This window comes from Lissotriton helveticus, chromosome 3_1 (genome assembly GCF_964261635.1).
Source record: "Lissotriton helveticus chromosome 3_1, aLisHel1.1, whole genome shotgun sequence".
Taxonomy (NCBI): Eukaryota; Metazoa; Chordata; class Amphibia; order Caudata; family Salamandridae; genus Lissotriton; species Lissotriton helveticus.
The window spans coordinates 2,119,773,282-2,119,796,534 of NC_136061.1; the positions used below are offsets into that span (position 1 = coordinate 2,119,773,282).

Genomic DNA, 23,253 nt, shown 5'->3' on the forward strand with positions numbered 1-23,253 from the left:
TACTTTTGATTTTCGTGCAAAGGCAATGCCTGGTAAAGCCACTGTGTAATAAAGGCTGCATGATAAATGATGTGTTGTAAATGCTGTTTACCATGGCGGAAAGGTTACTTTGTTGCAAATGTGACTGAGTACCATACCCTCCAAACTCTTGGTCTGCCTGCCTCATTTAGAGTTGGCATCTCATAACTTTTATGTCAATCACCCGAATTAGAGGAAACCATGTCAATTTTTTTTTTCCTGTGCATCGACACCTAGAAAAGCCTGGTGATAAGGGACAGGAAAAAAGCAATAATGACCACCACACCCTGGGGAAAACTCTTTCGGAGTTTGTCATTGAAACGCACAAAAATCTTTGAATAATTTCGTGACCGGCCGTCTTGGCTAACAGTACCATCCATCAAACATTCTCTTCATTGACAGGAACCACCGTGTTGGTGGGTTCTGTAAAGGTTTCTTAGAGGTTTTCAGTTTCTTTTCAGAGAGAGCAAGTCCTAGGCTTTTCTTCATTTTCTTGACATTGTGCTTGCTCCTTGAGAGCGAGGTTAGTGTCAAGGGTGACTTCGAATTGGACGAAAGTTGGAGTTTGAATCTGTCAATGTTTATTTCATTGAGCCAGGTTTGCTTCTTGGTGGTTAGCGGGAACTTGTTTTGGTTGGGTTGAGTTTCAAGTTGGAGCTGGTTATGCAGGTCTCAGTGAGATGCAAGGGATGCTTCTATACTTGCAGCAAGTGTTTTTCGTCTCCCACTGTTTAGGTGTGCTCAGAATGCCCTAGATACATAAGGGCTCAGTCGTTGGAGACTCTGGGTGCTCTAAATGCAGCTGCGTGCATTGGGTCACGTACTACATATTCTTTCTGTTTCGTACATAAAATTGTAATATTGTTGAGAAGTACCAACAATGGTTCGAGCTCACCTCGGGTACTACTACATATCAAACCTTTTTTATTTCCTTAACAGAAACGCATTTGAACACTCATGTGGTTCCCTTTGTCAGATTGCTCTTCTTCCATATATTAAAGAGCCTCTGGTTTTTCACAGCGTGTATACTGTTAGAAGGTACCGAAGGAATGGCACCCCTCTAGTTCTGGATCTTTCCTTTGAACCAAACTCCAGCAAGGCACTGTGGCCTACTTTATTTAGTGTTTACACATTGTTCACATTTCCACCCACTTCTAAGTCATGTGTGTATTAGTCATATTTCACACTGAATATCTCAAAGCCTTAAACACAATCAACCAAATGTTTTGTCAGACAGAAAATTATTTCATGATTTCAACCGAGATTAGGGCAGCCACTAAAGAAATGCCCACAGTATTCCGATTTTTCCGACACAGGTGAAAGGCCCTACACTGCTAAGGCCTGATTATTAGCAAGAACATTTTCCGTTTCATTTGTTTCTAAAGAGAAGGCTGAAGCCTTAAGAACCAGGCATTGCTTGCCTTAAGTGACTCCGAATGGTAGGGTCTGACTTTAAATTGTATTTGGTTTACGGCGAATCAAAGCTCAATTTTCGTGAGACGAAATGTACTCCGTTTCTCCAAGTGTTTATTCATTACAACATTTTCTGATTTTTCTTTCCAAGGACAAATTCGGATTCAGCTCTTCACACCAGCACTTTAAGTACCAAATCACAGGATCCTTTTGTGGAAGGCAACCAGTCTTCCTTGAGAGTTGCTCGATCTTCGCAACGTAATGGTAAGACTCCCTAAATGTATATAAATATAGTTAAGGACAAGAATACTACAAAAGGAGGGAGGGCGAGGAAAAGTGGATTCGGTCTCCCCTGGCAATTTACATAAACAAAATGGAATCCACTCTGGCAGTGGTAGTGATCCCTACAGTGGTGGGGAGCATACAGTGTTGTTTTAAATACCCCTCACACATCAACAGGCCCCTTGGTGTCATGCTTCATCATTGGGGTCTTCGCATCCCTCTACGGGATGCGGCGTGCTGCGACTCGCGACTACGCAGGAGCACTGAAAGTGAACTATGTGTTGGTGTGTGTGAGGTAAACAAGTGTGAGTAGTTAGGTGGTGAAAAATGGTGATTAAAAGATACCTGGCTTGTAGGTGTAAAAAATAAAAAATGTATTAAGCCCTCGGCTGGTATCATTAAAAGGGGTGCAGGGTGAGGTTGTTTACTGTATATTAGGGTACGTCAACCTCAAAAGTGCGTCGACATGTTTCGGAGTGTGAGAAACTCCTTCTTCAGGACGAGGATATGCACAACTATCCTCACCTTACTCACATGAAATGTAAATGTAAAAGTGAACTCTACAAAAATTAAAATAGGTGCAATGTACCTAATAGTGTTTATAAGAATAGAATCTATTGCGCCCAGTTGGCGTTAATAAAACAGAACCTGTGAAAGACAAAAAACATGATAAACCATCACATCACAATCGGACGTCGATGTAGTCAGGAACAATGACCTGTTAAAATATAAAGAAGGTTAGTGTGTAACCAAATGAGGTCCAAAAAACCCTGTAAAGAAAGAACATGGACAAACACACAGACAAAGGCACACATAATTTTAGGAATGAAAACGCCATGATAATCCCTAAGTTAGATTTCAGGAGGGATAAGACATGATTTATAGATAGTGCTTACTTATGGACAAAAGCTAGTTGGCCTCATGAGCCTATGCGTGGTATTGGGGGTTCTTCCTTCTTGCTCAGTACAGCAACCTAGAAGATGTTAAAAGGCTCAGTTCAGGATCTTGGTTGCTGATACTCACGGGTAAAGTGGATACCAATGCCCTGTATGACAAAGAACCAAAACTCACGGATTCTGCTAGACCTGGTAGGCTGCCTTCCCCTCAACGCGGCTCTGACGTTATGTTGAGTAGTTCAAACTCAACCCCTTATATATTGCCTGAATGTTGGTTAATTAGTACTTAATAGAATGATTGAAGACGGATTTTGCCCAAAGAAGGAGTGTGTCCTTCCTAGATGTTCCGGTATTGTGCGCGAGTGAAGGGCGTTTTTTACCCTAATGCGCATGCGCGTGATGGAAGTGTCTCTGGGTAGTTGTCACTGTTAGTTGCGCACATGCGTAGACAAACACTCGCTACCCGCACGTCGTGGTTAATATTGGAACCCAAGAAAGGCGATAGATGCAAAACTCGGGGTAGTTTATGAATGCCCACGTCCTTTTTTTCACATCTTTAGGCGATTTTTAATAAGTGCAAGTTTTTTTCGGTAAAAAGACCCTGAGTTTTGCATCTATCGCCTTTCTTGGGTTCCAATATTAACCACGACGCGCGGGTAGCGAGTGTTTGTCTACGCATGCGCGCAACTAACAGTGACAACTACCCAGAGACACTTCCATCACGCGCATGCGCATTAGGGTAAAAAACGCCCTTCACTCGCGCGCAATAGCGGAACATCTAGGAAGGACACACTCCTTCTTTGTGCAAAATCCGTCTTCAATCATTCTATTAAGTACTAATTAACCAACATTCAGGCAATATATAAGGGGTTGAGTTTGAACTACTCGACATAACGTCGGAGCCGCGTTGAGGGGAAGGCAGCCTACCAGGTCTAGCAGAATCCGTGAGTTTTGGTTCTTTGTCATACAGGGCATTGGTATCCACTTTACCCGTCAGTATCAGCAACCAAGATCCTGAACTGAGCCTTTTAACATCTTCTAGGTTACTGTACTGAGCAAGAAGGAAGAACCCCCAATACCACGCATAGGCTCATGAGGCCAACTAGCCTTTGTACATAAATAAGCACTTTCTGTAAATCATGTCTTATCCCTCCTGAAATCTAACTTAGGGATTATCATGGCGTTTTCATTCCTAAAATTATGTGTGCCTTTGTCTGTGTGTTTGTCCATGTTCTTTCTTTACAGGGTTTTTTGGACCGCATTTGGTTACACACTAACCTTCTTTATATTTGAACAGGCCATTGTTCCTGACTACATCGACGTCCGATTGTGATGTGATGGTTTATCATGTTTTTTGTCTTTCACAGGTTCTGTTTTATTAACGCCAACTGGGCGCAATAGATTCTATTCTTATAAACACTATTAGGTACATTGCACCTATTTTAATTTTTGGAGAGTTCACTTTTACATCTACATTTCATGTGAGTAAGGTGAGGATAGTTGTGCATATCCTCGTCCTGAAGAAGGAGTTTCTCACACTCCGAAACATGTCGACGCACTTTTGAGGTTGACGTACCCTAATATACAGTAAACAACCTCACCCTGCACCACTTTTAATGATACCAGCCGAGGGCTTAATATATTTTTATTTTTTACACCTACGAGCCAGGTATCTTTTAATCACCATTTTTCACCACCTCACTACTCACACTTGTTTACCTCACACACACCAACACATAGTTCACTTTCAGTGCTCCTGCGTAGTCGCGAGTCGCAGCACGCCGCATCCCGTAGAGGGATGCGAAGACCCCAATGATGAAGCATGACACCAAGGGGCCTGTTGGTGTGTGAGGGGTATTTAAAACAACACTGTGTGCTCCCCACCACTGTAGGGATCACTACCACTGCCAGAGTGGATTCCATTTTGTTTATGTATAAATATAGTTAACCATTTAAAATATATGCATATTGCAGTTTTTGCTATATTCCACTGAGGGGCCATATGTTTTTTATAATAATTCGTAAATATGTAGCGGATCATTTTACATTATGTTAAGCACAGTAGACTGCTATGGTTGTTTGTTTTGTAGCAGACTGTTAAACAATTCCTTTCCCGCCTCTTATCATTTGACACTTCAGAGAATTACATTATTGTAGATTTTTCAAGTCTTTAAATTTAACCCCTTCGCCGTGGCGCGGGGGGCCTAAGGGGGGAGCGCGGCGCTACGGTGCTCATGACGGAACCATGCCGCCATGAGTCACGAGTGGCGTGTGCTCATGATTGCGTGGTTCCGTCACGGCCCCGCGCGCTCATTAATTCGCCCCCACAGGCGGGGAATTAATGCCGCAAGGGCGGAGCGGCAACCGCATGACGGAACCACGCCGTCATGAGCACACGCTGCCCGTGACTCATGACGGCATGGTTCCGTCATAAGCACGCAATAGGTTAATATGCAGCCAAACCTAGTGAAGATAGTACACAGAAAGTGACAGGGTTTTGTGATTGTACCAGGCCCGACTCCTCCGCAAAGGCAGAGAAGCGTCACCCTACTCGCTCAGAGCCAGCAGGTGAAAAACAAAACAATGTTTTTTTATCGTTGTATTTTTCATTTGTATGTTCTGACCCAGCGTGTACAGAGAGGGCTGGGGCATGGGAGGGGGGAGGAGGAGTGCTGTGTTGTTGCCCTACTAGGTCAGAGCCAGCAGGTGAAAAACAAAACTATGTTCTTTCATCTTTGTATTTTTCATTTGCGTGTTCTGACCCAGCATGTGCAGAGAGGGCTGGGACCTGGGAAGGGGGAGGAGAAGTGCTATGTGGACTTCTAAGTAGGCCTGTGTGTTTGGCTGGCCATCTCAGGGCGGCCAAACACACATGCGCACAGACTCCTTGTCCTGAGCGAACCGTCTTTTCAGCCCGCTCAGGCCAATCCCTGCGCTGCTCTCATAGTATGAGAACAGCACGGGGATTGCACTAGGAATCTGTCCCAATGTATGCTGGGAGCCTGGGCCCAGGAAGAGCACACGGAGGTGCAGCGCAATGCAGGAGGCAGCAGGCAGCTTAAGGTAAGCTCCAATTATTTTTAATTATTATTAAACGCCCTGTTCCGTTCTGCCCCCTCCTGTACTAACTCGACATGCCCACCACCCATTGTTTGTGGGCCCGCCACGGAATTCTTTGTGGTAAGTTTACTGAAGTTTATTTTATTCTGCTCACAAGAAAATGGATAGCTCCTTTTAGATCATCAGACTGTGGTGTATACAGACTTTGCACGTAACACTTGTGCGGCAGCTTGTGCTTCGCGACTTGGCTCAGGATGGTCATGCTTGCTTAAAGGAGGTAATTAAACATTGTCATGTTACACCTGGCTCAGGCAGTAGGAGCAGTTAGGTAATCACCCTGCTGTGGGGAGTGAAGTCTGTGAGGATGGCAAGTAATGAATAGCAACAAATTCATCCGCTATCATTGAAGTTTAGGTACTTCCAAGGCTGTTACCAGCACCGACTCCTCCCTGTACCAAAGCAAGATTCTGCTCCTTGGCCAATAGATATGGCCAGCACAGATATGTCATGTTACTGCTCAGTTGTATAAATGCTCAGGGAAAATATTTTAGGCTATTAGTCTTGAAAATGTTTGTTATTAAGCTGTTCTCAGAAGAATGGTGCTTTATATTTGTTGAACCCCTCAAATGCAGTTGGTACTTTTACTGGAGAGAGCAAGGAGCAGGCTGAGAGCCCAACATTCCTTCAAGGAGGACCACTGTAAAGTCACAAATATGTGGCACGATCATTTATTGTTCCCGGTGTTATTCTGACTGGTGGAAATTAAAAGTTGTCAGGTATGGTGTTTGCTATGTTGTCTACTAACAAAGTGTGTTGTTTGAAGAACACCCATCTCGAAATAAAATTGTTTTTAGGAGAAAATTAACTCGTACTTTTCTACAACAGCTCTTGATGTGTGTGAGTTTAAACATATATATATTTTCACTGAAAAGACAAATGTTACAGGGACATTATAGTTAGGTTAACATTTTACACACACAAAACCATAGAAATTCAGCAGTTATAGTTAGAGTTATCTCAAGTAACTATACCTCGAGCCCTAAGGTAACTATAACTTGCGGTCCCACCATGCACAGTTTTCTCTTTGATAATTTTACATCAGATGTTGCAGAGATGGTATCAATGGTGTCATAGAAGATGTTATGAGTGCTGTAATTGGTGGGGTAATAAACATTGCATGGCGAGGAAACAAGTTATAGTTACCTTAGGGCACAAGTTATAGTTACCCCATCCTTCAATGCCTACCACCCTTTTTTTAAGGGAGTGGGTATGTGGCCCCCTCCCTGGCTCGGATTTGGCCCGGGGAACCCATCTCTTAGGGCCTGGCCCCATTTTAAATGGAAGGGTCAACTCAGCTCCCTCCCGAGGTAGATTTTCTGGCCATGGAGGCGCCATCTCGCGGGGCCCAGCCATGTTATCAATGAGTAGCGGTAATGCAGCCCCCATTTCCGTGCTAATATTGGCCCTGAGGACCCCATCCCCCAGGGCTCAGGCATTTAATATATTGGGGATGGGGTGGAGGCACACAATCCCCATCCCAGGGCCAATATTGGCCCGGGGACCCATCTCTTAGGATCTAGCTATGTAATAGAGGGAGGGGGCATGTCCCTCCCTCCCGGGCCCAAATTCGGCCCAAGGGACCCCATCCCCTGGGGCCCAGCAAATAAAGAGGAGGTGCCCTAGAGCCCACCAAGGGCATCCACTTCACCATTCATGAGGGGGCCCAATGGCCTACCTATATCGACTCCAGGATCAGCTTCTGGGATGCGGGTGCTTGTGACTCTCTGAGATCCTGAAGTCTTAAAGACTGACGCCTCTTGTAGTGTTCCTTTTGGGAGCGGGTCCCGGTTGGGACGTTTGGACGGATGTTGGTGCTGTTGCTACATATACTGCACCCCTCCCACCTCACTCTGAGCATCGACATTGGTGGTAATCTGAACAATATAACCTTGCTGCCAACCCTGGGCAGAGAAGATCCACAATGGGATTTTAGGGACTGTGCCTCAGACTCCTTGGTGGCTCTGATGAGTAGCACGTGGGCCTGTAGACAACACACATCTTTGGTTTGGCAAGCAATTAAATAGTAATATGTTGCAAGCAACAAGGTGGCTCCCTCCTCCGGCAAAGCTAAGGTTGCTCTTTCAATGGCACTCTGACATTTAGTGGTGAAAAAAGAGCATTGAAAGTTTTTGAATGGTCTGGATCCTGTTCAGAAGCTTCTTAGTGATTCCTGTGTAGAGCGTGTTGCCGTAGTGGAGTCTGCTTGTGATCAAGGCCTGTGTAACTGTTTTCCTAATGTTCTCTAGTAGCCATTTGAAGATTTTTCACGGCTTGCTAAGGCTGTGGAAGCAGGTGTAGGTCACTGCATTTATGAGGGCTATCATGTTGAGCTTGTCGTCCAGGATGATTCCAAGATGTCTTTAAGGTTAGTTGGCCAGCAGGCGGAGTCATAGGCAGAGGCTTTCTTTCCGAAGATCACCATTTCAGTCTTGTCTAAGTTTAGTGTAAGGGAGTTAGTTTTCTTTCACATGGTTATCCCAGTCATGCATGTGGGGAAGTTGTTTTTTGTAGTGGGGGTCTTGTCTCACCTGGAGCGTGTCAGTTGGGTATCATCTGTGTAGATTATGTTGATGTTGTATGATCTGATGAGGTCCATCAGTGGAGTCAAGTTTACGTTGACTAACAGACTGAGGGATTATTCATGGGGGACTCCTCAAATGAGGTTCTTGGCCGTGATGTGTAGGGCCAGGTTGACTCTTTATTTTCTTCCTGTAAGGAAGGAACATAACCAGTTGAGAGTGGGTACCTGTATGCTTGTTTTGTGTAGTCTTCTGGATAGGTTGGAGTGACAGCCCATGTCAAAAGCTACAGAGTGGTCAAGTAATATAAGGACCGATGTGTCTCCACATTCGAGAAACCGTCTGATGTTGGTTGCCATAATGAGGACAGTCCTTTATGGGAGGTAGACTTATGTAAGATGCTGCTACTGCATGTAAAACGCTGCTTAAACAGAAGACCTGTTGTAATTGGAAATCCCTTGTCTTCACAGGCTCTACCATTCTGGCCACACAGCTGAGAACTTAAACATATTAGCCATGAAAAAGTATGAGCTAAGAAGGGTGCTACAGGGAAAGCTCCAGGATGGACACATTTGAGTGTAGCTGCGCAGGCCAGAAAGCATTATTTGTAAAATATAGAGGTCTCAGGGCTTTATACACGGCAGAAACCTGATTCCTGGTGCAACAAGGACTGCACAGTGCTTACTTGTGGGTGGTGTGGCTCACCCAGGACCCGAAGCGACTCCAGAAGCGCCGGAGCAGCTTAAGATGGTGCGGGGCTTAGATGACCGCCGAGGGTGTCCCGGTGTTAGTCGGGGCTGGTGCAGCTTTGTGCATTGCGCAGCAAACAAAGGTGAGGCCCAGCGGCAGCTGCATACAGTACAGAGACCAAAATGCTCCTTGCAGAATGAGTGATGGACTCCGGCAGGCCCTAATCAAGGCACAGGCCTGTGTATGTTGTGCCTTGGGTGAATACTGGGTCGCTGGTGGGCCATGTGGCAGATCGGGTGAACTCACCCATACCACTGGCAGTTGTTGGGCAGGTGAACTGACTTGCCATCATCCAATAAGGCACAACATATGAAGCAACATATTTCGCACTGAATGGCACCACAATGGTTTTGCTACTTGTGATGTCATACTTAAGTGGAACCCCCATTGATTAAGTGAGGATTCACACGCAGGTGACACCTGGCTGGGTCTACATATGCCCCCACTGATGTGGGTTTTGGGAAGAACTCTGTGAAGGAGTTGAGAGGGACAGAGAGGGCATCTTTGAGGACTTGCTGCAATCAAATTACTCGGGTTCTACAGCGAAACAGGGAGCATCCATATAAAAGCAGAGACTGACAATGGAATAATGCACTTAATTCAACAACTTGTTCTAATAAACCATGTGAGTAAAAATTGTCCACCTCACTGCCATAGCATACTTTTCAGGTGAGAGGTCTGTTGTGCTGCCTACCACTGGAAACACCAGGAAATACAAGAAAAGCTTCCACTGGGCGCCCCAAGAGCAGTGGTTAGTTTGTAAAAAGTAAATAAGTGGCATTGCCTTCGTCAGGAGGCCACTGCAGTCTGTACCACCCATTGTTCCTGCCAGCGCTGCCAACAACAGTACCTAAACAATTGCTAACCATCACACTCCTACAAGTGTGACAATTCAGACCCCCAAAGCTATAAGAATGTCTTGGTCGGCAGGCATTAGTCGTTTTTATTAATGCATATTACATTGATAAACAGCTGTTGATCTGCTCATCTCTAAATGACACAAACAATGCCACCATTTGGCAGACTGTCATCAGTATCATCAGTGCCTGTGTCAAGCACCGGAAGCCACCAGCTCAAATTAAGCACTGCTAAAGAGAACTAGCCCGCCCACGTGTGTGGTGGATTAACACGTGCTGTAGGCTATGCAGCTGAACAGTTACTTGGGCAACGAAGATGCCAAAGGAACAGTGAATATGTTCAATAAGGGTAAATCTAATCATAAACCTTCTCGGTTGCTTTTCGAAACCAAACGTACAAGTAAAGTGCAGTTCATGGAGGACAAAAGAGGCAGGTTTGAGAGCTCTTACCACTGTGTAGCTGAGGCGGACCCCAATGTGAAAACCTTGCTTCCTGCAATGCAATAGAGCCAATCGTCTATTGACTGCAAAATCAATGCTTTAAACCATTGGATTGACACCATGGCCACCAAAATAGACAACCATGCGAGCACGCTGGACACTGCAGAACAACCCAGTACTGGTGTCAAGGATGACCTGAAACAAAAGATTGGGAAAAAGTTAAACAGGGAGCACGGGGTATCAGTGATACAGTCTAAAAACGAAAATCTTGGAGTAAGATTCAGCTAAAACAACCTATGCATATTGAGTGTGCCCAAAACGACGGCTACAGACAGTATGGAAATCTATGTAGAGAGTATGATGAAAACATGTCTCACCTTTTGGATGGAGGTGTGTGCACCGTTCATTGAAGCCAAGTGTCCACCCTGGGTACCTGCACGCCCTATAGTATCCAAATTGCTAAACTACTGCAACAGCGATTCAGTGCTGGGACTGGCCTGTGAAAAGCAAGATTTGAATTACCAAAGCTACAGCATTGCAGTATACTCGGACTTTAGACTAATGGTGCAGGGGACACAAAGAATGCTTACCAATTAAAAGAAAGCTGCAACAAGCCGAGATGAGATATGCTATGATTTATCTGGCACAGCTCCGGATCAATTTAAAGGAAGACACCATTTTTATCCACACCTCAACTAGCCTTGAAATTAATGAACAAAAATACAGTAAACGAAATCATAAGTACCATGGGTCAATCACTGACAAGACTGTGAACCCGAACAGTAACCCTGAATGAAACACTAATTATCTTTAATTTAGCGCACTGGCCCAATCCTGACCACGCAGAAATTAATATATGGTGAGCTGCATACGTGCTAGCCCAAAATCATCATCACTCTTCATCACAACAGCTATGGACAGAAGTCAAATGACAATGTAACTTGCCATATAGTTAATCTACAGTGTCCTTGGCCACCTTCAAATTACATAGAGGGATCCGAGCAGGCACTCTTGTTGTTCCCCATGAGAAGCATCCAAACTGATACAAAAGATGTAGTTTTTACTTTTAGTTGGATGTTGCGACTCAGTGTTTGGTTTGTTCACAGAGGAAGTGTTCGAGGTGGGTCGACTATGGCAGGTTGGGGGTTGTCATTTTGGGCAGTGGGAGGCTTTAAGTGTACACGGATTGTTCAACAGCAAGTGTTAATATATACCTAACATCTTGCTTCACTGAGCAATCAACATGGATGCACAGACACTGTTGGGAAAACACCCCAGATTAGGACGTACAACTGTACACCCAATGCTCATTTCCCTAGGTGGAATGTCGGAGGTCTAAAAAACTCGTCATACTTAAACACATTGTGGTGGTTTTTCTGCAGGAAACCCAACTTGGTAAGAAAGCGAAGAAGGTCCTGACAGGGAGATGGGCGGCATATGCTTACGATTCATGATACACTTCTAATGCTAGAGGGGTAGTAATCCAATTTCATCCTTTAAATACAATCAGAGATGATCAGGGAAGATTAGTTTTAGTACAGGGCATTATAGCATGTAAGCACACAGCCCTAGCAAATGTATTCAGCCCTACTAATGATGACCCACAATTCTTCCATTCTTTGTAGGCAGTGATGACCCACTGACCCTAAAACGCTTCTCTAAGGGGAGATACGTGGATGATGTAGCCTTAGCCTGGCTAAACAACTCATGCAGGGAATGTCGTAGTCAGCCGTTTACAATAGAAACATTCATGGATGTGATTAATAGCCTCATTGCTGGCTAGTCCCCAAGCACAGGGCTGCTAGCATAATTTCACAAAGAGTTTGGAAAGATTTTCGCTGCTTATTTATCAACCCAATATTTTTTTTTTCTATTTCAAACGATTTTATTAAAAAAACATTTTTTTTTACATAATCAGTCCAGAGAGAATGAAGGCAATACTGGTCATGTTATAATGCTGTTGGGGTTACAGTTGGCGTACAGTATTTCTCCAGTATTAGGGGTGTCTTTCATAGATTCACATGCTTGAATATTCCCCGTCGTCGAAGTGGGAGTCCCACGGTAAATAAAATAACAATAATGCTAAATATATACAAATATATATAAACATAATACAAGAAAAAGAAAGGAAATACAACTGAAATCCTCTAAAAACGATTCCTACATAGGAATGCAAGGTAAAAAGAAAAACTATTTGTAACACATTAGTGTCATTATGTTAGTCCAAATTACATCCAATTAGGCGCCAGCACCCTCTAGAACCTTCTCCTCAGAAGCTCAAGCCCTCAGATTTTCTACCGCACGTCGTGTGAAGGGAGTCTCCCTGAGCTCTGCTCAGTTTTCAACTCTATTCTTCTAGTTTCCAGTGTTTATCTCATCATGTCAAGTAAGAAGTCTTTATTCAGACCTTGCTCTTCTTGTGGGAAGCTGCGCCTTTTTTAAAAGGACCCCAACCAGAAGTGTATCTACTGTTTATACCCTGATCATGAGGCTGCCAGCTGCAAGTTCTGTAGAACCTTTTCTACTAAGACTCTTAAAGACCGAGAAGGCCGTCTTCTCCTTTGGCTGTAACGTCTTAAGGACAAGGATTCTGCACTGTCAGACGCAGAAAGTTTACAATCTGGTCTTTCTACAGCAGCCTCTAAGCGTGGTAGTGTTCAGGAGTTTCCATCTCCTTTCCTCAAAAAGCCAAAATTGGCCTTGTCTCTGGCTCCTGTGGTGTCTTCTGCCACTCCTGCCACCTTTACGCCCACGAGACCTGGCTCTCAGGCATCTTCTGCTGCCTCTCGAGGTGTTTCCACGCCTCTTAAAGTTCCGCCTTCGACGGGAGCGTCTACGAGCGTTCCGACGACGAGAACGGCATTACCTTCATCTTCGACTACGACGCTGACTACCACTTCAGCCTTCTCGTCGTCGACGACGGTATCGTCGACAGCCTACACGTCGACGAGGGTTGCGTTGCCGTCTACGCCTGTTCCGTCGACGATTCCCATCTCCTCGTCGACGAAGAGAGAATCCTCGTCGACGAAAGACCCAAAGAAATCGTCGTCGTCGACCAAGGTCTCGTCGCCGAAGACACCGTCGACCAAGGTCTCGTCGACGAAGACATCGTCGATGAGGACTCCGTCTACGGAGGCTCTACCAGCTTCGACGACGGCACCGTTGACGACGGCCCCATCGACGACTTCGTCTACAGTGGATCGCCCGTCGACAGTGACCCTGACGACGACTCCGTCGACGGCCAAACCGTCGACGAGGACTTCTCCAAAATTACCTTCGTCGACAGCCAAGTCAGTCTCCTCGACGTTAACGACGACGGCACCGTCGACGGCGGCACCGATTTCGTTTGCCTCTTTGCCGTTAGTGCTGTTGAAGACTTCTGAATCTTCACATCGTCGCACTAAGGTTCCGTGCCAACAGATCTCTGATCCAGAGCCACAACCACCTTCTCCGATGTTTGCAACTACATCTGAGCATGACACAGACTCGGAGCATGAAGGGGACACGTTTGGGGCGGTACATAGTCCCTCTGATTTAATAATTAAATGTCAAGACTCTGATTCTGACGATGATGACGGAGACCGAGAGTCTCAGCAGGAAGAGCAGTTGGTCCAAGTTCCTATGGCTACCATTCCATTAACCTTGATCTCTAATCTCCAACATATCCTGGATGATTACAACCGGCGTTTTCCTGCAACACCGCAGACTACACCTGTACAATCTCCTGCTCCTGTGGCACTACCTCCAACTTCTCTGCCGCCTATCTTACCACCTACAACTTCGTCTCAGGTTCAGACTTCAATTAGAATCCATACCACGGTTTACCCGCAGGATGCGGATGATGAGGCAGTCCCAGAGCGTGAGGACGGAGAGGTCCCTGACAACTCGGATGACGATGCAGGTGACCAGGATATGGCTGAATGGGACGATTACCGGGCACAGACGCCCTCTCCTCAGCCTGGGAACTCTGGTGAATCACCACCTGTAGATATCGCCAGTTTCCATCTTTTAACGGATAAAGCGGCTCAGCGTTTCAAATTACCAAGATCACAACGCGAGGAGGACTGTTTTCTTTATGATTTTAAAGATAAACCTTATAAGCAGGTACACACAATTCCTATCATTGATTTTGTTTGGAAGGAGGGAATTAAACTCATGAATGCTCCAAACTCCTTACCTGCTCAGATACCGCGCCTTGAGAAAAAGTACAAGGCCCCAACTGGTTCTCCAACTTGCCTAATTTCTCACCCCAAGCCGGACTCTGTGGTGACTCAGGCCGCACAGCGTAAACCACGGAATCCAGCATCCCAAATCACAGCCCCTCCGGATAGAGAGGGTCGACGCTTAGATGCTATTGGCCGCAAGTTCTCAACGATGGCTTCAACATCTGTCCGGGCAGCCAATGCCTTAGCCATCTTGGGACGTTATGACCGACAGATGTGGTCAGACATTTCAGATTACATGGCACTCATACCTGATGCTTCCAAGGCTGACGCTCAACAGATTCTTCGCGATGGTCAGAGGGCATCGGAAGAAATGATCGACTGCCCAGTCGATATTGCTAACACAGGTTTCCGTCTGCTTGCAAGTGCGGCTGCACTCCGACGACAGGGCTGGCTAAAGTCCACCTCCTTCCGGCAGGAAGTCCAATCCAAAATACTGGATATGCCATATGATGGGGAATCACTATTCGGATCCCATATTGATGACGCCCTTGAGTCCATTAAGAAGGACACCGATACGGCAAAGTCTTTGGGCACGTTGCAATTTTGGAAGCAGTCCTTTCGAGGTGCGCGCGGACGCGGCTCTTCTTCCAACGTTCGAGGTGGGCAACAATACCGCTCCTACAATCAGAGCGGCCAACGTTACACGCCCAATCAGCAATCTCCTCAGCAGCCCTCCAGACCCTACAGAGGAAAGTCGTCTTATCGTGGATCCAATCCTAAACGCCAATGACTTTTGTCACCCTCAAAGTGTTGGAGGACGAATCTCTCTGTTTTATTCTCAGTGGTCCTCGATCACCTCGGACCGCTGGGTTTTGGACATTGTAAAACGGGGTCATACCCTGGAGTTTGTAGAGATTCCTCCTTGTACTCCACCTCGTGGCCCGCCTCCTCCACATCTCGAGGAGCTTTACCATCAGGTCCGTCTTCTTGATTTAAAAGGTGTAGTCTAAGTGGTCCCGAAACATCAAAGAGGGAAGGGTTTTTACTCTCGATTCTTCCTCATACTCAAGAAGACCGGAGATTGGCGACCCATTCTGGATTTGAGGGCTCTCAACCAGTTCCTAAAGTCCCAATCGTTCCGCATGCTGACGTTACTGGAAATCCTGCGTCTTCTATCCAGCGAGGATTTCATGACCACCATAGACCTTCAAGACGCATACTTTCATGTCCCAATAATCCAACAACATCGCCAGTACCTGCGTTTCAAGGTGGGACCAATGCATTTTCAGTTCAAAGTTCTGCCCTTTGGACTGCGATCAGCTCCTTGTGTGTTCACGAAGGTACTGGCCCCTGTGGTGGCTCACCTGCGTCTACAAGGAGTTCAAATCTTTCCATATTTAGACGATTGCCTTCTCAAGTCTCAATGCCACCATCAGCTATGTCAGGACACTCGCCTTTGCCAGAAAGTGTTTCAGTCTCTGGGGTTGACCATCAACGTCGAAAAGTCACAGTTTGCGCCTCTGCAAACCAGAACCTTCCTGGGAGCGATCCTAGACACGCAGCTCTCAAAAGCGTTCGTCTTGAACGAGCGACATCAGAAGATCCTTCGTCTGGTCTCCCTCATTTGAAGAAAACAGTCCGTTTCTGTTCGGACGTTAGTCATTCTTGGGAATGGCTTCATCTTGTATCGCACTGATCCCAAGTTGCAGGTTGCGCACCCGTCCCATTCAGGAGGAACTGGACTTACAGTGGCGTCAGGTCTCCGGGTCCTTCAATGACCTAGTTGCCGTCACAGCCCGCATGAGAAAGAGCCTGCTTTGGTGGGCGCAGCCCACAAATCTGGAAATGGGAATGTCCTTCCTCGTTCATGCTCCAGATCTTACGCTGACGACGGACGCCTCCCTGGAGGGGTGGGGCACTCATCTCCAGGGCTTATCCATCAAGGGCAAGTGGACGCCGACGCAACGCACGTGGCATATCAACAGGCTAGAATTGATGGCGATCTTCCTAGCGCTCAAGTCCTTCCTCCCGGTTGTTCACGGGGAGTCAGTGCTAATCCAAACAGACAATACCACCAGTATGCACTACGTGAACAAACAGGGAGGGACCAAGTCTCCACATCTATCCCACTTGGCCCAGTCGATCTGGGATTGGGCTCTCCGCCATCTCATCACCTTGACAGCCGTCCACCTTCCGGGCATGTCCAACCTCCTGGCGGACTCTTTGAGCAGGTCCACTTCCTCAACACACGAATGGGAACTGCACCAACTGACTCTAGATCTTGTGTTTCGCCAGTGGGGTCACCCGGATCTAGACCTCTTTGCAACACCAGAGAATCGGAAATGCCCGTCTTATGCAAGTTGGCATCCCCACCCCGGGTCCTGCAGGAATGCCCTTTTGATCGACTGGTGCGATCTATTCGCTTACGCTTTTCCGCCGCTCCCATTAATACCGCGGGTACTGTGGAAGATGCGAAGGCAGCCCTGCCACATGCTGTTGATCGCACCTCGTTGGCCCAGGCAGGCATGGTTTTCGGAACTGCTTCTGCTGTCCCAGTGCGAGCCCATTCCTCTACGTCCTCGTCCAGACCTTCTATCTATGGACAGGGGCCTAGTGTGTCATCCGGACCCCTCCACGCTACAATTGTGGGCATGGAACCTGAGCACCTTTAATTCGCTGACTTGAACATATCCCAGGAATGCAGAGACATCCTGGCTCATGCCAGGGCTCCGTCTACCATCAAGACTTACAAACTCAAGTGGAAGCGATTCTGTCATTGGTGCGCCACAGCCAATATCCATCCCATCCATTCCACTCCTGAGCAGCTTCTTCCATTCTTCTTGAGCCTCGCTCAGTCAGGACTCTCTCATGCTACACTGAGAGTTTTCTTAGCTGCAATATCTTGTTTCCGACATGATGGCTCTTCTTCCCTCTGTTCATCACGGATCATACATCAATTCTTCAAAGGGCTTTTCCGCAAATTCCCACCTGTTCGGCGCCCTCCTCCATCTTGGCACCTCAATGTTGTACTATCTCAGCTTATGAAGTCACCATTTGAACCTATCCATAAAGCGGATATCAAATTCCTCACCTGGAAGGTTGCACTTCTTCTGGCTTTGACCTCATCTTGTCGCGTGAGCGACCTTCACGCTTTCACTATCAAGCCGCCTTATCTTCAGTTCAAATCTAACGGGGTGGCGCTCCGCACTAACCCCTCCTTCCTACCTAAAGTACCTACTTATTTTCATTTGAATGAACCTGTGTTCCTCAAGACTTTCTTTCCGGACCCAAAGTCTCCGGCGGAGCAGCGCTTGCATTCTTTGGACATCAAACGATGCTGTAAATTTTACATTGCCAGAACTGCCCCCTTCCGCAAGTCCGACCAACTGTTCATTACCTACGGACGACTGCGTAATGGACATCCAGTTTCCAAACCAACTATTGCCCGGTGGCTTTCTTCAGCCATTGCCTTCTGCCACCAATAAGCGGGCAAACCATTGCAGTCTTCAGTGAGGGCTCATTCTACGAGGGCGATGTCTTCATCCACCGCCTTGTTTGCTGGTGTGCCTCTTCATCAGATTTGCCGTGCAGCGACATGGTCCAGCAGGCACACCTTCACCAAACATTACTGTTTGGATGCGATCAATGAAGCGGATACCGCAGTGGGACAGGCAGTGCTTCGCCATCTTTTTCAGTAAGGTGAGCCTCTGTTCCCTCCTCCTTAGTGTTTTTCCTGTGATTGCTATGATGTGTTACTTGACTGTATTATTATTAGTACTGTCTTGATTTCTTCTTTATATGCCTAGCAATCTCAGTTCTCGGAGGTTACTGCTTTCTATTCTATTCAAGCATGTGAATCTATGAAAGACACCCCTAATACTGGAGAAGAACAATTGATACTTACCTGTAAACAGGTGGTTCTCCAGTATTGGTGTCTTTCATAGATTCACATGCGACCCACCCTCCTCCCCTCAGAGGCCCTCTTCTCTTCATACACTCTTGGTTACTTTGTGCTACGAAAATCTGAGGGCTTGAGCTTCTGAGGAGAAGGTTCTAGAGGGTGCTGGCGCCTGATTGGCTGTAATTTGGACTAACATAATGACACTAATGTGTTACAAATAGTTTTTCTCTTTACCTTGCATTCCTATGTAGGAATCGTTTTTAGAGGATTTCAGTTGTATTTCCTTTCTTTTTCTTGTATTATGTTTATATATATTTATATATATTTAGCATTATTGCTATTTTATTTACCGTGGGACTCCCACTTCGACGACGGGGAATATGCAAGCATGTGAAATACTGGAGAACCACCTGTTTACAGGTAAGTAACAATTTTTCATATGGTTAGACATTTACACGTTGGGTAGGCATTTACGATCTATGGCGTTTGCAGCCTTAATGAGCCTATGCATTTCCAGAGAGAGAGAGAGAGAGGGAAGCAAAAGTGGGAAAGGAAGGAAAGAAAGAAAGAGAAGAGAGGACAATAAGGGCAGCGAGTTAGTTAGCAGGCATAGTTCCAGGGTTTACGGTGGGCGGCGGCTGGAGACGGGGTACCGAGACGTGTGGGCTGCCTAGAGTGGTTTGTGCGAGCCCAGGTATTTGTCCAAGGAGTGCCACATCTCGCCCTTTGCGCTGCATTTTGGTGATTTATTTTGTGTTATGTTGTCTGCCCCTCTTAGGAAAGTGATCCAGTTGAACCAACTTTTGAAGGACGCTTTCCCTGTGTCTTTCCAGTTAACTAGGATAGCCTTAACAGCCGCTGTGAGCAGGAGGTCGATCAGTTGGCTATCGATTTTTGACTCGATTTCTGGAGCCATGAAAGCAGTGACTACACCTAGGAGATTTCTGGAGCCATGAAGGCGGTGACTACACCTAGGAAGTCTGGTTGTGGCGAGTACCCAGTTACGTTATGTATGAACTCCCGTACTCTCCCCCAGAACGTCTTGGTTTTAGGGCAATACAATATAAGTTGCGCTGTCTCCCTTTTCCTTATGGCAGTTCCAACACAGATCGCTATTCCGGAGTCCGATGGCCGCCAGGTGGACTGGCGTCCAGTAGACTCTGTGAAGGAGCCAGTATTTTGTTTGTGCTAGGATTGGGGTGACTTTGTTTTAGGCTGCTGATGTCCAGAGGTGCATCTTTTCCTTCTCACTGAATTGTCTACCTTGGTGGGCTTCCCAGTTCTCTAATGTTTTGGCGTTTAGTGTCTTTGGGCTCAGGAGTTTGTATAGGTGCGATGTCTGGTGGCCGATTTTGTTTAAGTTCGCCATGTATTGGAGGATTGATGGGGGATCTTTGTTTAGGTTTGCTCTTGTGATGGCCGCCCTTATTCTTAGGAAGCTGTAGAATTCTATATCTGGTAGGTTGTGTGTTTGTTTTAGGCAGTCGAATGTGAGCGGGGTATTGAGCCTCTCTAGCTGGTTGGGGGTGGAGATGCCCCGTTCAACCCACGTGTTAATACTAAGTGTCCTTTCTTTGTATTTTATTTTAGTGTTGTCCCAAATAGATTCCCACCTTGTGTTCCTAATGCTCTTCTCCATTCTTTTGTCAACTTTGAGGAGAGCGTTCTTGGTGTTTTTGAGTATGGTGTTGTTGGCCTCAGGGTGTTTATTGGCTGTGAGTAGGGCTAGGGGGCCAAGACCTTTTAGAATTTCTCTTTCTATCGCCAGCCATACCGGCGTGTATTCCTACTCTGGTGAGAGCCAGTATATCCCTTGTCTGGCTAGACATGCTGTCTGGAATGTTTTGAAGTTGGTGAGGTTGAGTCCCCCTAAGGTTTTGCTTAACTTTAGTTTCTGTAGGCTTATCCGGGGTTTCTTGTCTCTCCAGAGGAATTTATTTGTCATGATATCCAACTTTTTATGGAAGTCCTCCGTAGTTATGAGTGGGAGCATACTAAGCAGATTGTTAACCATGGGGGTTAGCATCATTTTTATTGTTTCTACCCTGCCCCACCAGCTGACAAACTTTGTTGACCATGAGTCTAGTTTCTCTTTTAGTTTGTTTAGTATTATTTTCTCATTGTAGTCGAGTGTTGAATTGAGATCTCTGCCGAAGTAGATGCCAAGATATTTCAGGAAGCTTTTCTGCCAGGTCAGCCCTGAGTCCCCTAGTACCGCCCTTGTTGTATGCACATTCAGTGGTTTGCATTCAGATTTGTCCCTGTTGAGTTTATAGCCCGATACCTGTGCGTATTCATCAATGGTGGTCATTAGGGCTGCTATCGAGGGTCCCGGGTCCTCTGTAGTGATGAGTATATCGTCTGCGTATGCCGCTAGCTTAACCGTGTTACCCATGAATGGGATTCCTTTTATCTCTATTATTCCTAATCATGGTCAGCAGTGGTTCCAGTGAAAGTAGGAAGAGTGCTGGGGAAAGTGGGCAGCCTTGTCTGGTTCCTCTTCCCAGTTTAAGGGGGTCGGAGGTGCCCCCGTTAACTACCACGCGGGCTTTCGGTTCGTTATAGAGCGCCATCACCATTCTTCTATAGTTTTCCCCTAGTCCAAACTTTTGCATGCACTGGTCAAGAAAGGGCCATGACACTCTATCAAACGCCTTTTCGGCGTCGAGTGCGATCATGACTGCTGGTTTTGCGTTGTTAGAGGTATGGTTTATTAGGTGACATAGGAGTCTCGTGTTGTCCTGGGACATCCTGTTTTTGAGAAAGCCCACCTGTGAGTTATAGATTAGGTTTGGAAGCTGCGCGTTCAGTCTCGCTGCTAGGACCTTTGCATAGATCTTGCAGTCTACGTTAATTAGGGAGATGGGTCGGTAGTTTTGCGGGTGTTGTGCGTCTTTGCCCTCTTTTGGGATGACTATTATGTTGGCTTCCGCCATTGAGTTTGTCATTTTCCCCTGTTTGATACAATGTGTGAAGACCTCTCTCATTGTGGGATTGATAAGGCGGAGGAAGTGCTTATAGAATCCTGCTGTGTATCCATCCGGCCCAGGTGCTTTGTTGTCCTTAAGGGCTGCCACGGCTTTCTCTATTTCTGCCTCAGTTATATCTTGCTCTAGTGATGTTCTTCCGTCAGTTTGGGTAGGTTTAGTTAATCTAGGAGACTAGCACCCTCATCAGTTTTAAGGTCTTTGTCCTCCCTGTAGAGGCATTCATAGAAGTTTTTAAAGACTCTGAGCATTCCCTTGTTTGATGTTTGGAAGGTCTTATTTGTGTCTGTTATTGCCGCAATAGTGTGTTGCCTCTGTTTGCTCTTTAGGTATGAGGCTAGTGCTTTCCCTGCTCTGTTCGCTGCGCAAAGGTTTATTGCCTTATACTGGTTTATCCACATGCCTGCCCTTTCGCTTAAAATTTTGTTGAGTTCGTATTTTTTCCTAGTTAGCTCTGTGAGGGTGTTCTTGTCTGCTAGGTTGGTGCTGTGGCGCATTTCTTATTTCTGTCTTTGTTCATTCTAGATTTGATGCTAAGCATTTTACCCCTGACTGTGGCCTTCATGGCGTCCCAGAGTGTACCTTTATCTGTGTCAGGGTTATCGTTGAACTCTAAGTACTCTTTTATGGCCTCCTCTATCTCTGCAACATTAGCCGGATTTTTAAGGATGTCGCTGTTGAATCTCCACCTGCGACTTGTGTGTTTGTTGTGTCGTCCATTAAGCGTTAGGCTGATGTGTGAGTGGTCTGATATTGTTCTTGGGGATATCTCTGTGTGTTCTAAAAGGTGTGTGTGAGGCTGAGATAAGGATGTAGTCGATCCTGCTGTATGAATTGTGTGGGTGAGAGTAGAAGGTGTAATCCCTAGCATCTGGGTGTTGGAGTCTCCAGGGGTCCCTAAGTTGGAGCTTGGCGCAGAGATTCTTGAGGGTGTTCTGCCCCTGAGAGCAGTAGCTGACTCTTTGCGGGTGTCTGTCTATGGCGGGGTCTAATACTTGGTTAAGATCTCCAGCTACAATCAATAGGTCCTCTTGGGGGAGCTTACTCAGCCTGTTTTCCACCTCCAAAAGGCGGTGTCCTCAGTGTTGGGCCCGAAAATATTTGCAATGTGTATCGTCTCCTCCCCTCGCTTGAGGCCAGTTTTTAGCATTCTCCCTTCCTCATCAGCGTAGCACTCATGCAGTGTCAGCCTGGCTTTCTTGTTTCTTAGTGTGAGTACTCCTCTCTTTTTATGCACTGCTGGCGAGCAGAAAGTGTGGCCTATCCAGTTCGCCTACAGCTGTTGTGCGACCTCTGCTGATCAGTTTCTTGGAGCACGCACACATCGCTCTTTAGTTTTTTCAGATAATCGATCATTTTCCTTCTCTTGACCGGGTGGTTGAGCCCTTTAACGTTGAATGAGACTACTTTGAGATTAGATAGTAGTTGTGTTTGTTTTGTTTGTGTCATTTCTTAGATTTGGTGTTGCCCATTAATGAGAAGGTCTTGTGTGCAGCTAGCCCACCTGACAGTGGGCCCAAGTCACCCTTCGGTGTTGCCTCCCTATGATGTGTGATGTGGTGCCCTGGATGGATTGGTGATCGTTTGCGTCTGTCCGAGAAGAAGGAGAAGATAAGGGAAAGGAAGATAAAAGGAAAGAAAGGAAACAATAGAAACTGTAAATGGAGACCCCCCTGCCCCTCTCCCACCCCTCCCCCACCCCCCACATGATTGAATTCTGAGCGTGCGTCAGCAATGTTCCCTCCCTCCCCCCGAGGTCTTGTGGTGAGCTGAATCAGAACCCTCATTATTTAATTCGGAACGATGGCTTAGAATGTGGCCATTAAGGGACTCCCCTCTCACACTATGACAGCGGTCGCCTTTGAACGGAGAGCTTGGTCAACATTAAAAGGATATGCAAAAG

The 23,253-nt window shown here is 46.3% G+C and overlaps 1 protein-coding gene across 5 annotated transcripts in view; it reads left to right on the plus strand.

The window, feature by feature from the left end:
- Positions 1–23,253, plus strand: part of CRTC3 (CREB regulated transcription coactivator 3) — a 1,392,170-nt gene that overhangs the window by 876,830 nt on the left and 492,087 nt on the right. For all 5 annotated transcript variants that reach the window (XR_013608913.1, XM_078683321.1, XM_078683323.1 and 2 more), the window contains one exon: positions 1,583–1,695. Coding sequence is in view for 4 of the 5 variants with exons in the window: in XM_078683321.1 (XP_078539447.1) it covers positions 1,583–1,695 (113 nt within the window). In the remaining variant the exon portion in view is untranslated. The remainder of the gene's footprint in view (positions 1–1,582; positions 1,696–23,253) is intronic.